Raw genomic sequence first — 15,194 nt, 5'->3', positions numbered from 1 at the left:
TTAAAAAATAGTTCAATGTATAAATCAATTTACTTTCCATATAATTAGAATAAATTCTAATATAAAGAAAAATATAAGAATTGTTTTTCAATGTGTTGGGATATTGCTACTTATATGGCAACATATGTAGCCCTACTCTAGAAAAGGGTTGCCATTATCAAAAGTCTATAATAATAATTATGTATTATCAAATAATTTATACTAATTATTGACAAAATGATGTAATTCATGTGTTGCTATCATTAGTGCTATAATTTATGATCAAGTTGTTTTACCATTGATACCTATAAGTAGAGGTATAATTTGAAGAGTAAAGTAAAGGAGTGTGTAAAGCCAAATATGTGAGAAATATAAAAAAAAATTGGCTGTTAAGAGCAGCAAGCAGTGATTGTCATTATAGCATTATAATAAAAAAAAAGTAAGGTTGAGAGTTGTAAAGAGTAGATAATTACTTCTTCTCTATTATTATAAATCTTGTTTATATATATATATATAATTAAATAACTTCTCCTATAAATATAAATAATTTATTAAATTACATTAAAAATGTCACTATATTTAACCTCTAATTAAAAACTATCATAATATAATCAAAATCTCCAACATCATGCACCAATCAAGTATCATACACTTGATTAAAAAATCTAGTTTCAAGAGACAAAAATCACAATTACAAGACATGGTCTACGAATCAACTTGAAAAAGCATTTGAGTTGCCATATCATAGTGAATTCACATGTTAATCAATCAACATCAATCAATCAATTTTATTAAAATTATGTTATTTTATTTTTTTTATTTTTTTTATTTTTTTTATTGATGTTGATCCAGCTTGGTTTGAACTGGAGAGGGCTTATCTAACTTAACCGGGTCGCTGAAAATCTAGTGGTGTGATTAAGTTAATTTTTTTTATTTAATTTAAAACCCAACCAGTGTCCAGTTATAAGTTATGAATGGATCAACCTTTTTCCATTTAATTCGTTGACCGAGCTCGAACATAGCACAGGAAAAATAATTCAGGGCATCCTTTTCTTCCAAAGCTATGAATGTCAAGGTGGGAAGAATACATCAGTGTCGAAAAGGATTGTTGAGAAATGACTGCTCGTGTATCTTGATATCGTTTGGTAATCATCAGAAATGTTAGAAAGTCGGTAGTGTACAACATGGAATTTGAAGTCTTGTTTATAGTTGTCAGGTTATCCAGATTTTAACGAGTTAATTATTCAAAAATATTTGATAAGAAATCTGACTCGAATCTGAATATATATTTGATAAGAAATCTGACTCGAATCATCTGATTTACTAGATTACCGAGTCGATACACTCGACCAGGATATCGAATTTAATTACTATATACAGCATAATTATGTGTAAAGGAGAGAATTACTCCCTATATATAGTTTGAGGCTCTTTATACCTTTCGTTAAACCTTAAAAAAAACCAAAAAAAGCTATGGAAGAAACAAAAGAAAAGAGCTCACGAAGCAAAAATTATACAAAAGTAAAATTGATTGCTCGGAGTGTCCAGATCATTCAATGCAAATTGCAGAAAACTTGTAAAGATTGGATGGCTTCTTTGCTCGATGAACGTTTTCATTCACAAGAAAAATGAAATCTGTTACGAGTTTCAAAAATAACGCATGGGCTCACACCACAAGCAGCACCCAAAACAAACGAGCAAAGTCCTCAATTTTCCTTTACTCCAGTAAAAAAATTCAAAGTGTTTCACATGCAACTCGTTTCAAGATTACCAAACAAAGAGAGTAACGTATAATATATGCTCAAATTGGACCAACTTGAGTCACAAAATCCATGCAAATCAAGAAACTGACACTAACCCCCTTCCTCAAAACCTCTATATAAACCAGCCATGCCAATCCCACCATGTCCATGCTCAGAAAATCACCACAGCCAGAGAGGTAGCTAGAGAGAGGAAATTAAATTAAGCGATGGCAATCTTGAACATCAACTTCATGATGGTCTTGGCTGTTTTTGCCATGACTGGAATACTCATTTCCAGTGACCATGTAGCCCGTGGCCAAGGATGCCAAGGTGACTTACAGGGGCTAATAACTCAATGTGCAAGGTATGTTCAAAGGGCTGCACCACAAAAGGACCCATCTCAAGAATGTTGCAGCGTGATCAAGTCTGTTGATATCCCATGTGTGTGTAAATACATCACTAGGGAGATTGAAGCTATCATTGACATGGGAAAAGTTGTTCATGTTGCTGCCTTCTGCGGCAAACCACTTGACCATGGCATGAAATGTGGAAGTAAGTAGTAGTTTTACTCAGTGTTATATATAGGACTCGATACAGTTTGTATCAACCCGGTGACCCATCAACTCAAGGCACATCCCAAGTCAAATCAATGAAAAAACCTGATTTTTTAAAATTAAAATGATATAATTAGTTGATTCCAGTCAATTCATTCATTTTTAATCTTGATCTTGAGTCTTTTAATCTTGATCTTGAGCCGGGTCGATCGCTGTATCTGATGTTATTATAATAGTACTACTTTCTTTCTCTCTCTCTTCCATGTTAGTCATTGCTACTGCTAACTTCTGTATTTCTTATTTATATTTATTTTTTGATTCATTGCAGGCTACACAGTTCCATGAGGAGAGAATATCGGGCACATGTATGCAAAGCTATGGCTTCAAGAGTGGCTCATAAAATTAAAATGCATATTAGTAGCTCAAGTTGAATCTGGATAAAAACTCTTGTTATAATATGATGAAGCAATGAAATATATAAATATTTCTATTTTACTTGTCTGGTTTCATCTTTCCATCCCGACGACAATTGACGGTAAATTAGCTATTTTAATTATTTTAGAATAAAATAATTAATATTAATTGTTTAAATTGCTATTTAATGTGTTTGTTGATGGAAATTAATATTAATCACTCCTGTACCTTACATAAACAGAAGAGTGAAAAAATTATAATTAAGCCCTTTCTCTCCAATCCTAAATATTGAATTTATTTTTATTCTCAAAGGAAATATATATATATATATATATGTTGTCTGAGATTTTCTTTCTTTCTTTTTATCTTTGTCAGAATTACCAATATTAGGTTAAAGTCTGCACAAGTCCTATATATCAATAGATTCAATACGACCATTACAAGGATTAATAAAACATATGAATAAAATACTATATTTTTGTAAAATTTCCTCCCGAGTTATAGTATTTTAATAGAAACTACTTCGCAGTTCATGATCATAAATAATATATTTGATGTTGGTACTTCCATTTCGTAGTAGTGAATTAAATATTAAATTTCCAATATTTTTTGAAGTTTTTGAAGTATCCAAAATGGTGAAATTTAGCATAGATTCACCAATAAAAATGATTAAAATGGACAATTTTATCTTTGAAAAATAGTTTTCAAAGGTTTAACCCAGAATAAACTAAGCTAAGTTTTTAATGGATATTTGAAAAGTCTAAAACCCCATGCATTTAGTGATTTATGACTGTTTATATAATGCTGCTCTGTCTCAGTCTTCAGAATTATCTTTAATTATTATTATTATATATGTTTTGTTTGATAATACGATATATATATTATATTTTTTAAATAAAAAATATTTTTAAATTGTTGTAGTATATCAATGTTAAAAATAATTTTTAAAAATTAAAAAAATTATTTTAATATATTACCAAATAAAAAATATTTTAAACTATTATCCTAACTCCAAGCAGTCACTACTCGAACAACTAAACTTATTACATTCGGCTCGGCCTGTGGTACGATGTAAGGTCCAGGCCTCGTGCTTGGCACCAAGTTACCTGTCCAGCGTGAAGCCAGGCATGATATCTGAGTCAAACTAACAGGTCTGGTGCTTGCCTAGGCTACGAGCCAAGGTACAGGCTTGTTTTTGGATCCTCTTTGAGGTCCAGACTGTGGTAAAAAATAGGCTTGGATAAAAAACAATTATTATAAAAAATATGTGAAATTCTAGTCCATCACGTTGACTTGATGATTTTCACTCGTAAATTCTATAAATCAAATAGTTGAAATCTTTTCGTAAGTAAATTCAGTAAAATCAACTTTAAGAGTTTGGCCTAATGACTTCTCCTCCCAAAAGTTTGAAACTCTTGAAAGTAAATAATTAAATGCAACAATTGTTAGATTGTATGTATATATCCACACTAATAATTATAATTGTTAAACTTAATCATTAATTTAGAAAATTTAGGATTCAGAATTTAATCTATATTAAATTTTAGTTGAACCAAACAACATATTTATTTAATAAAATTTAGTTAACTCAACCAAGTTTTTAGTAATATAAATAATCTAGATAAACTTATGTAAAATATATAAAAAGTATCTTATTATTGTTTTAATAAAGAAATAATTTGAATTAATTCAAATAATATAAAAATTAACCCAATAATTTAAATTATTTTTGAAATTTAACAATTATTCCTAAGATAATTATTAAAAAATTGTATAATTGTAACTACTCCATAAAGATAAACATAGAAAAGAAAAAAAAATTACATTTAGCCTTTTTAAAAAGTAATTTTCTCGGATATTAAAAAATATTTTTTTATTATATTTTTTATATTTATCTATTTTTTATATTATAAATATTTATAGGATAGAAATAAACACAGAATAAGAGAACATTTATGAGTGCTTTTAAAAAGTATTTTTAGAAAATTTTTAAAATATAAAAAATATTATTAATATATTTTTTTAATAAAAAATATTTTAAAAATAACCGCAACCTTATACTTCTAAGTACGCTCTAAAAAAAATGACATTCAACCCCTTTAAAAATAGTTCTTTCACCTATTGTTTTTTTAATTTTATTTGTTATATATATTTATTCTATACTATAAATATTTAATAATTATGGCGTGAATATTATAAAATTTCTTATTTCTCTTACTATCATTATCTCATCCCGCCGACCTTCACATGATGAACTTCAAATTTAAAAACATTTTTTTATTTCTTAAATCTTCCCCAGTAACCTCAAATCAACCGTCCGATGCCCGCCAAACCCTCTCCACCGTCGTTCTTGTTTCTCAAACGAAAGATCTAGTCATCATCCTTTATCCACAGCCCAAATTCCTAATCACCCACCACGTGTCCGTTTAATCACCGATTTACCGGTGTCTTCGCTTTAAAAACACAAACCTCAGGTTCTTACACCAAACCGACCAGGCTCGGCAATATATCATTCTTATTGTCAAGATTCCCTCTTTGTATCCGTTAGCAGCAATAATTTCTACTAGATTCTCTGTCAGGAAACCGTTCTCTTTGCCACAGGACACATTCAAGTTCCTTTTGGATCGAAAGGTAAGGCAATGATCATGATCTGTTTGCTTTGCTTATGCAGATATTGAGTTTTGTTTTGTTTTGTTTTTTTGGTTGAACTGTTGATGAGAGCTTTAAAGTTCATTGCTTTATCGTTTTAGTGATGATATAGATGGATTGTTTGTTCTGGGGTTTGGTTTTTTCTTGATCTTTTTGTGTCTTGATGTTTTTGTTTTTGGGTTTCTTTTGTTTTGTGATCTGTGAGGTGTTCTTGTAGTTCCATTGAGTCTTGGATTCATGATCTTTGTTAAGAAGGTGCTTAGATTTGACTGAGTATTGGTTTCTAAGTTATTATTGGTTACGTTTGTTAATAAAGATTGATTCTTGGTTGTTGTTTTAGGAAAATTAACTTAGTGTTGTGACTGGATTGATTCGCGAAAAAGTGGTGAAATGGCAACTTTGGTTTCTGGAAGATCGACGTTGAATCCCAATGCACCTCTCTTTATTCCTAATGTATATCGACAAGTGGAGGATTTCTCACCGGAATGGTGGGAGCTCGTGAAAACTTCGACTTGGTTCAGGGACTTCTGGTTGAGTCAGCATCCGGAGGGGAGTTTTGATGGAAGTGCTGGTGCTGATGATGATCTTACGGATTTGCTGCCGGAGGATTTGGATGTTGGTGTTGAGGAGTTTCCTAACTTGGAAGCTCAATTTGAGGAGATGGTCATGTTGGCTGAAGCTGAAGATAAAACTGACTTCATTGCTACCGATCCCAAAGTTGAAATGAAGCCTCTAAATGGTAATATATCTTACTACGACCCTTTTCTTATCAAAATTGGACTGGATTTAGGTTGAATGATTTCAGATTGTATTGGTTTTGTGTTTGTTGTCTTCAATTTCGAAAATGGAGGGTTTGATGCATAGCAATAGCATTTGTGCTCCCAATGCACGATTCGAGTACTAGGTACATCATGTATAACATGATGAATCGGGAGATTGAACTTCAATCACTTCAAAATTAATCACTGCTCTTTTCGGTAGTTAAACTTGATCTTCGTATCAATAGCGATGGAACAAACCACCTTTTCATTTTATTAAGCTGTATATCATCATCCTCCAAGCATTATTATGGCATTCAGGAAGAGTAAGAGTAATTTTGTTGTGAAACACAGGTCTCCTAGTGGATGTGAAAGCTTTGCTGAATGACCTGAACGTGCCAAAATCTCACAAGGACAGAAATCCCAGATCTCCAAGAACCCCTACGAAGTACCAAACGAAGCCATTGCACTGCGTTTCTGGCAAGCGCACTGCACAAAACATCCACCAGCCTCGCTGAAGGAAATACTCGATCGTTCCAGAGTTGCATTTGGAGCAACATCACTAACATTGAGCAGTCAGAAGACGTTCTTCTAGTTTCCTCTGTAAATGCAAGGCTGTACCGTTTTCGTGTCTTTCCTCTCATGCAATTTCATTTTAGCTTTCCATGTAAAAATCTGAACAAATCTTGTAATAACAAATGAACATGAGTGCTGTCTTTGTGAGTATTGTTAAGGTTCTTTCTTGCCACCGTCCATAACCATGTGGTTGGTATTGTGTTTGGAACTGGAGTAGTATAATTTTTTCAAAATGATTTTTGTTTGGAAGTATATAAAAATAATATTTTTTTATTTTTTAAAATTATTTTTATATTATTATATTAAAATAATATAAAAATATACTCTAAATTTGATTTTGATTAAGGCTAATTCAGGCTGGGCCAAATTTGATAAATATACTCTAAATTAATTAATTTGTTGTTAAAAGCATTTTCTGTAAGATGTTGTTTTAAAATTAAAAACACAAATTTTTCTAAATTAATTAATTTGTTGTTAAAAGCATTTTCTGCAAGATGTTGTTTTAAAATTAAAAACACAAATTTTATTCTCAAATCTTTATTCTCGGTGGTGTTCATTTATTCTAAACAATTTCATATATCAATTTTATCCTAAACAATATAGATTTATCAATTTTTTTATGTTAGTTTCCAATAAAATTCTATCTGAATTTTATTTTTTCTCAGTATTTTTATAAATTACATTTTTGTTAATGGGATAAAAATAAAATAAAATAATACAATGACTAAAGTGCCCTCTTATAGCAAGAAAACCAATCACCTCGCACACTCATTCTCTTCCTCCCGTTCACTCGTGACTCGCTCTCGTGTTTCTCAACTAAAACGAAGAACTGAAAAATAAATCAACAGATCATCTGCTTTCTCCGATTTCCATATTTCCTGTGTTCTTATGTCGTGTAGATTCCCTCTCTTTTGCCTGGAACTCAATAACGCAGGTAACAATTATTTTTCGATCGAGACTTTGAATATTGGTTTTAGGCTGTTCAATCGATAAAATTGAGGGTTTCCAGGAAACGTTCTTACCACGATGTAACCTAGTTAGGTATGTTTAGTCGAGAATTTATCAAAACCCCCAATATTGTAATGTATATATAGATAGTTATTGGTTTCTGCTGCTGTTTCATTGATAATTATCTTATTCAGCCTCTCCGGAATGCCATATAGTGTAATGTATATGTAGATAGTTAAGTTTGGTGTATTGTATGCTAAAGTTTGATACTTTTGTAGGGTTTTAGGCTAATACTGAGTTTTTCACAATTTTGAGTTTTGAGAGGTCTTTTTTGCACATTTAAGAAAAACGCACTTAAGTAGTTTTAGAAATTCATATTTTTTTTGTTCTAAAAGAGGATAATGCACAGTTAAGAAAAACCCACTTAAGTAGAAATTCATGTTTTTTTAGTTCTAAAAGATGATAATGTTTTTCGGGGTGATTGGACTTTTCTGTTAATATGATGGATTGTTGTACTTTGGTTGTGTATGTTGAGTTGTTGTGTGCTTATCTGTAGCAGATTGAAAGCCAAAACCTTTAAATTTGGTGCGTTTATGTAAAGATTATCAATGTCAGAATCGAAGTCAAATCCTCAGAGTAGTTTGCGATGCCATCATTGTGCTGGCCCTCTGACCAAAGAGATGGTATCCTCTTCCACAGCTCAATATTGTATAATGCATAATTTTGAATCTATCTTTCATTTCATAATTCATTGATACCTTGAAATATAAAATATTAATCTACTCTTGTCTGCTTTTTTTTTCAAATTTTTTTCCCTGATTGCAGGAAACTAGTCAATGGACTGTTCGACCTCTAATCAGAGATAGCTTTTCCATGGTAAATACTTTTGACAATTTATCCTGTTTTCAGATTTTAGGTAATTGTGGGCACTGTAAAAGAGAGCATGTAATCAGATGATCCTTCTATCTGTAGTGCCTACTCTGCACTCAAATATTATTGGACTTGTGGGTGGCTTGTCTAGGATTAAAATGTGGGAGTATAATTTGGAAGTGCATATAGTTGCACTTTAGGTTTATTTGTGTAAACGAGGTTGCTTTATGTCACATATTGACTGTTCCCTTTTTTTGTTTTGAAAGTTTGATTGATTTTTCTGAGGTAATGGAATTGGGTTATGGGATCAGTAACCAATCACTACTTTCATGTTTTTGATGGGATTGCTTGTAGTGGCACACTAACTGTTATTGAGTTTATGCTACGGGAGTTTCTTCTAAACGATAGAGGGTGGGGCTTATATTTTCTTTTTGCTGTTTTGGTTTAGATTGGCTCTGCTGTTGGTGGTACAGCAAGTGCATTTTATGGATTCAACCATGGTATGGGTTTCTGTTTCTTGCACTCTTTGCTATCTGTTGTTGATTTGGTTAAGTTGATAATTGATATAATCTGACCATCTTTCTGCTCTTATTATTAAATTCTTATTGTGTATGATGTTCAGCTATTATATGGCTTATTGTCTTTTATTTAGTCTTTGGCACACATTTTTCCTTATATTTTTTTTCTTTGTTCAGGACCAAGTTGTCCATTAATGTTTATAAGGAGTAACAGAAAAAGAAGAGGGAGAGAAATAAAAACTACAAAGAAAACAAAACCACGGCATTGATGATGGCAATCCATCAACTTATAACAGCACTAACCTTCAGCGAATATCCAAAAACATTTATTTCACTATTAGTGGAGTGCCATTATAAAGTGGTAGAGTGGGATCTTCATAAACCATAAAACCATTGTCAAACTAAAGCAATGGAGTATCATCTTGCTGAACTCATCAAGTCTGTGTTTTCCATCTAGAACAACAATGCAAATGAAAGATACAAGTGTGATTCTGGAAGTGGCCCATACACCTGAAAGGCAATGCTTGGCTATGAATACTGGAAAAAAAGGACCTGCTAGTTGCAATTTAGCATCTGCCTTGCTTGTTGCCAATCTGCATTCATTATATACTTTGCATGAATACTGTGTTTTATATCTTGAATCATCATGCGGGTAGAAAGGCCAGCTCTGAGGAAGAAAGAGAGCTCCAAATTGCTTCAGTCGACAAGCGTTTTTATTGTTTGCACTCCAGTTCATAGATTGTAATTTCATTGCAAATTGCTTTTCTTTATACCATTTCAGATTATAAATGTTTGACAATTCTTTTTTCCATATGGTTTTCTGACCAAATAAAAAATGTGATTGGTGCACACATCCTGCACAAATATGTGTGTAACTTACAAAGATATTTGTTATATCTTTCTTCACTTCTTACCTGCATTGCTTTTAATTATGTATCACAGGTACTTTATGGTATCTATTTTCTAACTTCATGGCTTGGACCACAAGGAACCTTTTATTGTTAATAAAATTATGCAACAACTGGTAGTTGTTCTCTTTTCCTTCCTTTTTGATGAATATATCTGTTGATGCAGTGATGCCAGTAGTCCGGAGATGGGTAAAAGGACCAATGTGGCTCCATTTCTTTATTGGTGTAAGTTTCTCAAATGCCTTAATGTTTTCACCTCTTTAACCGATTTTGAATTTTTTTAGTAAATATAATATATATTAGTGACAACAATGAAAATATGAAAATTATGGTGTGTGTGTGTGTGTGTATATGTATGAGGCATAATTATGCCTATATAATATAAGAACTAGTTAAAGGAAATATAATATTTAGATAGCAGAAATAAAATTTAGTAACGTAACTAAAGTCTCAATGCCAAGAAACGAAAAGAAAACATTGGATGGAATTTTTTGTCAACTTGATAAAGTTGTACCTGCTATTCTTTTCATATATACTCTCCCAATTAATGAAGAATGTTTTAATGTATTCAATTTTCATTTCATTCCATGAAGCTAAAGCCCAGTTGTTGTAAGCAAAAAAACCTTGAGATAAGTATATGCTTTGTCTCAAGAATGCAAAGAAATTATTCACTATACTCAAGGCAGTGCTCCCTCCTTTCTTCTTCATTTTGGATCCCCTTGTACTGGCTATAATTGCATTTGCATGAATGTGAGAGGGAGCACTCGGCCTGGTATAGTGAATAATCATTCCAGGATGGCGACAAACAGCAGGCCTCTCAAGCAATCATGTCTTGCTGCTATTTGATTATGCTTTGACTCTTAAACCTTGAAAACACTTCCAGTGCATTTGCATGAATGTGAGAGGGAGCACTTGGCCTGGTATAGTGAATAATCATTCTAGGATGGCGACAAACAGCGGGCCTCTCAAGCAATCATGTCTTGATGCTATTTGATTATGCTTTTGACTCTTAAACCTTCAAAACACTTCCAAAAAAATTAAAGGGTTTCTCTTGGTCTCTCTATATGTATATTCAGCAGGGAATTCATTTCTAACTTCTTGGCTCCTAGAGTGCTCAATCACCTTAATATGTTTTCCATGTATGCAGAAACTTCTGTAAAATCATGTTCTTTGTCTAATATAGTTTCTTGTTGAACAGTTTTTAGTTTACTAATCAAAGTCTTTGTGTGCATGCAGGCACCTCCTGTAATAGTATTCTCTTCAGCTTGTGCGGGATTGGCAGGTCAGCAATACTATCTTTAAATTTTCTTGTGGGATGATTCATTATTTTACTGGCATTCAATTAAATGAATGTCATAATGAGCATGGTGTTTTATATCCATGGGACATGTTCTGTAAATGGCCATGACTATAAGAAATATCCTTTGACTGTTATGGGATGTGTGATGATTTCTGTAGGGGTGAAAGAGGAATTATCCTTCTGGGATTCTGTTCCTTAGAATTTCCTTGCACAGCTACTAATTTAATCACTAAAGATCTATAGCGAGTAGAGGCTGAGGCTGTCTGTCTTTTGAGGTGGCAATCCACCTGCAAGAGAACAAAACATGGTTGGCTGGTGACCTGCATGTGAATTGCAGGCTAATGCATTTTTCAAATTTCAACTTATTCTCTGGTTCCCTTCAGTAAGAAGCCAAAAAAATAAAATTTTGAAACTGTGGTTCCCAATATCCTGTACTTGATAGCATTTGAACTCATTCTCATGGGCATTGGACGCTTTACCCATTTTCTTGGGATCCAGTTGCGATAGCTAGATAGCTAGTCTTATGCTGTTCTATTGGATTGGTAAAAGTGAAATTTTTCTTATTGCTTTGCAATGGTGTGTCGATAGCTGCTCAAGCACATGTACTTTTATCATGTCTCAATGTTCTGAGCAGGCATTAATTTTGTGAGTGGATTGAATGGTAGTCTGGTGTTTATTTTGGCATTTTGCTCAGTCTATCAATACTATACGATTAAACTGTACGGACCTGGCCCAAAGGGGAAAATCAGTTGCTATTGATTCTGTTAGTTTTTGGGTAACAGTGCCTTTTGACATTCTTAACATTGGAAATGCTACAGGTGGTGCTGTTCCGGCGCTGGCACAGCTTGCTTCCTCTTCTTACCATGCAGCATTCTCATCTCCTTCGTCACCTCCTTCCTCTCAGGATGATAAAAGGCAGAAGTCCAGAAATTCCTCCACTCTGTAAGATATATTTTCTTGGTCAGTGTATCTGTGCATCAGTACACATGGGGGGGAGAGAATGCCTTTGTATATTGTCACTGCAAGCATGTGCTTCTTAGGGCCTTGCAATCATATGCTTCTGTAGTTTTGCAAAGTAACATCGACTTAGCTTTTTAAGAAGTTACCATCATTTTTGTTGATATTTATTGTCTGTAAGTTTTATATCTGCAATTTTGGAGGATGGTAATGACTTGCATCCTTGTTATGATATCAATGAACACTCATTTTCCAGCATTGCCAATTTGTTGAAAATGTTTCAACTTTCAAGAAGTACCCATGCCTCTACTTTCAGAAGGTTTCAGGTTAGAGTTTTTCTTTGTAACACAAGGTAAAACTTCATGAATGCTCAATAAACATGAGAATCTATGTGGAAGAATGTCTTTGGGTTTGGTATTTTCGGTTAGGGCTACCAGAGGCCCTGTCTCTATTTCCTCCTCTTCTCTTTTCCAAATTGGAGGATTAAATGTGGTTTTGGTTTAGTAAATGCATTTGTTCTAAAGGAGAAAATCATGAAAACTCCATGTCATGGCAAACTTGAAACCAATCTTTTACTTGAAGTCAGGTGGGGTTTGACTATTTAAATGGAGTAAATGTTGGTAAATGAAATCCAGTTTGCCAACTACTGGCTGGTGAATGCTAATGTGTTATGAAGCTTCCTTCAAGTAATAACAGTAAAACAATCGAGATTAAATGCGAATTTTTCTTTCATTCTAGGGATTAAATCAAATTAGCCCCAATCTATAGCCCTTTTTCTCATGTAGGTTCCCCAATTTGTCTAGGAATCCCCAGTTTGATCCTTCCATCTAAAACACTCCCACCTTCATCTATAGGCTGGGAACCCAGTTGAGGGAAGGCTTTGGCACATTTTTCAACAGAAGGATCCAATTGAGAATTCATGGATATTATTTACTCTCAGGCAACGTACTTGTATATTTGCTTTCTTTCAGGCAATGTTCTTGTAACATGCGGATCAGAAAGCTTGTTTAATTAAGGCTTACAATAAGGTTCCTCCAAATTAATGCAGCAGAAAATCATACTCTCTATAGCTGAAACATCTCACTCCGTAACCATGTCTAATGACCACACCTGTTGCAATTGAGTGAACAATTGTTATCATTGGACGGCTTCTGCTAATGCATTGCAGCTTCACATACATGCCTTCCAAGCAATTCCTCTTTTTTTTTTTTCTCTTTTATTAAAATCAAGGACAAACTTCAAAAACACCCCCTCCATTTATTGGGATTATATCATTTTTTTCCCAAACAATTTTTTGTATCAATTTTATCCCTAAACAATTCAGGTCCTTCTATTAGTAATCTTTAAGTTGAGTTCCCTATAAAACAATGTCGATTCTTAGAACCAAAAAAAGGGGGAGGGAGTAAAATTCAAGGAAATCCACGACCAAATACCGATCAAAAGATCTAATTGAAAATTTCTGAAAATCAAGGGGGGAAATTGACACAAGAATTTGTTTGACAACGAAATTGAGAATACCTACACAGTTTGGGGTTGTTTGAGACAACTTGTCCTAAAACCAATCTATGCCTGCTACCAAAGGGGTGCCTCGAGCCTTGACACCATTAAAAATAAAAGCACAGCATATTGGAAATCAAAAAACGTGCTACCAAAGTCTTCAGAAATTGTTCAAAGGTATGTTCAAAATCTACCAACCTTTCTTTTTTGAAGGATTAATATATGTTTGAACACAGAACTAGCATTGTAAATTCAGTCCACTTTTTTGAACCTAACTTGTTTGTAGAATAATTCCATGCTTTTCCCCGCAACTTCTCTTAATAATTCGATGGGAAACACAAGCACATTCATTCATTATAAGTTTAGGGGTATAACAATCATAGTTATTCGGAAGGACTAGGTTGGTCATTAATAATTAAAGAAAGTTTAAAGTCACGTGATGTTGAATAAAAATAAAAATCAATTTGAATTTTAACCAGATCATAAGTTAATTTGATGAATTAATAGGGTCAAATTTAATAAAAAAAATTTGACACTCAACCTGGCTAAAGAATAAGTCATCTAGATCTCGAGTTAACTAGGTTTAACTACACCAACAATAAAGTTTTGAGTTGATTGAGTTAAATTAATTAATTTTTTTTTTTACACTCAATACTAGTTGAACAGGTTTTAAGTTAATCAGAACTCAACCTGGCTAAAGAATAAGTCATCTATATCTCGAATTAACTAGATTTAACTACATCAACAATAAAGTTTTGAGTTGATTGAGTTCAATTGATTAAGTTTTTTTTTTTTCGACACTCAATACTACTTGAACAGGTTTCAAGTTAACCAGGTATAATTGGATAAGTTTTTTTTGACATCCAGACTCAGAAATAGATGAATAACTCAGTTTTAAGTGTGATTTGCCGGGTCAATTAAGTTTAATACGTGTAATAATAACATTGAAAGATAAGGAAAGGGAGGACATGCATGTGGTTTTCTCATTGCATATAATGACTGGCCACTTTTAGCTTTGGAAGTAATTTAAAATTTGGATGCAATAAACAAGGGTAGTAATATATTAATAAAAAGCAGTTATAGTGGTGTCAATAATCGAAGCTAGTTGTTCCTCTTGTGATTAATTGAACTTGAAGCTTTAGTTGAGCTTTTAGAACCTCTCTCTCTCTCTCTCTAATAATTCTTGTGTATCAAGAAACAAGAATGTGATTGATGTGAATCATGTGATGTAGTGATGATTAGTGCTCTACTAATAATTGAACTTGAAGCTTTAGTTGAGCTTTTAGAACCTCTCTCTCTCTCTCTCTAATAATTCTTGTGTATCAAGAAACAAGAATGTGATTGATGTGAATCATGTGATGTAGTGACGATTAGTGCTCCACTAAATCTTACTTAACCAAGATATGCACCAACATCAGGAATTTTGTTGGGAGGTTTTAGGACTTGTTTAGGGCAAAAGGGATTCTGGAAAGAAAAGAATAACATTCTTTTTCTGCTCGGAAGAATATTAGGCAACCTTTTGAT

At 32.9% G+C, this 15,194-nt stretch overlaps 3 protein-coding genes across 4 annotated transcripts; all 3 read left to right on the top strand.

The window, feature by feature from the left end:
- The first annotated feature begins 1,913 nt into the window (after positions 1-1,913).
- Positions 1,914-2,635, top strand: LOC105107372 (uncharacterized). Its single transcript, XM_011001272.1, has 2 exons — positions 1,914-2,273; positions 2,604-2,635. The coding sequence occupies exons 1-2, from the start codon at positions 1,949-1,951 to the stop codon at positions 2,618-2,620; spliced, it is 342 nt and encodes a 113-aa protein (XP_010999574.1). The 5' UTR covers positions 1,914-1,948; the 3' UTR covers positions 2,621-2,635.
- Positions 2,636-5,002: 2,367 nt separating this feature from the next.
- LOC105107373 (protein EARLY RESPONSIVE TO DEHYDRATION 15-like) lies at positions 5,003-6,844 on the top strand. The gene is made up of 3 exons (XM_011001273.1): positions 5,003-5,320; positions 5,679-6,077; positions 6,451-6,844. Exons 2-3 carry the CDS (start codon positions 5,729-5,731, stop codon positions 6,612-6,614), a joined length of 513 nt encoding a protein of 170 aa, XP_010999575.1. The 5' UTR covers positions 5,003-5,320; positions 5,679-5,728; the 3' UTR covers positions 6,615-6,844.
- Positions 6,845-7,433: 589 nt separating this feature from the next.
- On the top strand, positions 7,434-12,570 carry LOC105107374 (uncharacterized). Of its 2 annotated transcripts, none has more exons than XM_011001274.1 (7): positions 7,434-7,606; positions 8,180-8,303; positions 8,446-8,496; positions 8,939-8,990; positions 10,083-10,141; positions 11,153-11,198; positions 12,035-12,570. In XM_011001274.1, the coding sequence occupies exons 2-7, from the start codon at positions 8,229-8,231 to the stop codon at positions 12,160-12,162; spliced, it is 411 nt and encodes a 136-aa protein (XP_010999576.1). In that variant the 5' UTR covers positions 7,434-7,606; positions 8,180-8,228; the 3' UTR covers positions 12,163-12,570. The 2 variants fall into 2 exon arrangements, with proteins under 2 accessions (XP_010999576.1, XP_010999577.1); XM_011001275.1 differs by having other exon boundaries at positions 8,177-8,303.
- The last annotated feature ends 2,624 nt before the right edge of the window (positions 12,571-15,194 follow it).

The sequence above is a fragment of the Populus euphratica genome, unplaced genomic scaffold (genome assembly GCF_000495115.2).
Source record: "Populus euphratica unplaced genomic scaffold, PopEup_1.0 scaffold157.1, whole genome shotgun sequence".
NCBI classification, from domain to species: Eukaryota; Viridiplantae; Streptophyta; class Magnoliopsida; order Malpighiales; family Salicaceae; genus Populus; species Populus euphratica.
The sequence above is the reverse complement of the archived record's forward strand: the minus strand, read 5'-3'. Positions and strand labels throughout refer to the sequence as shown.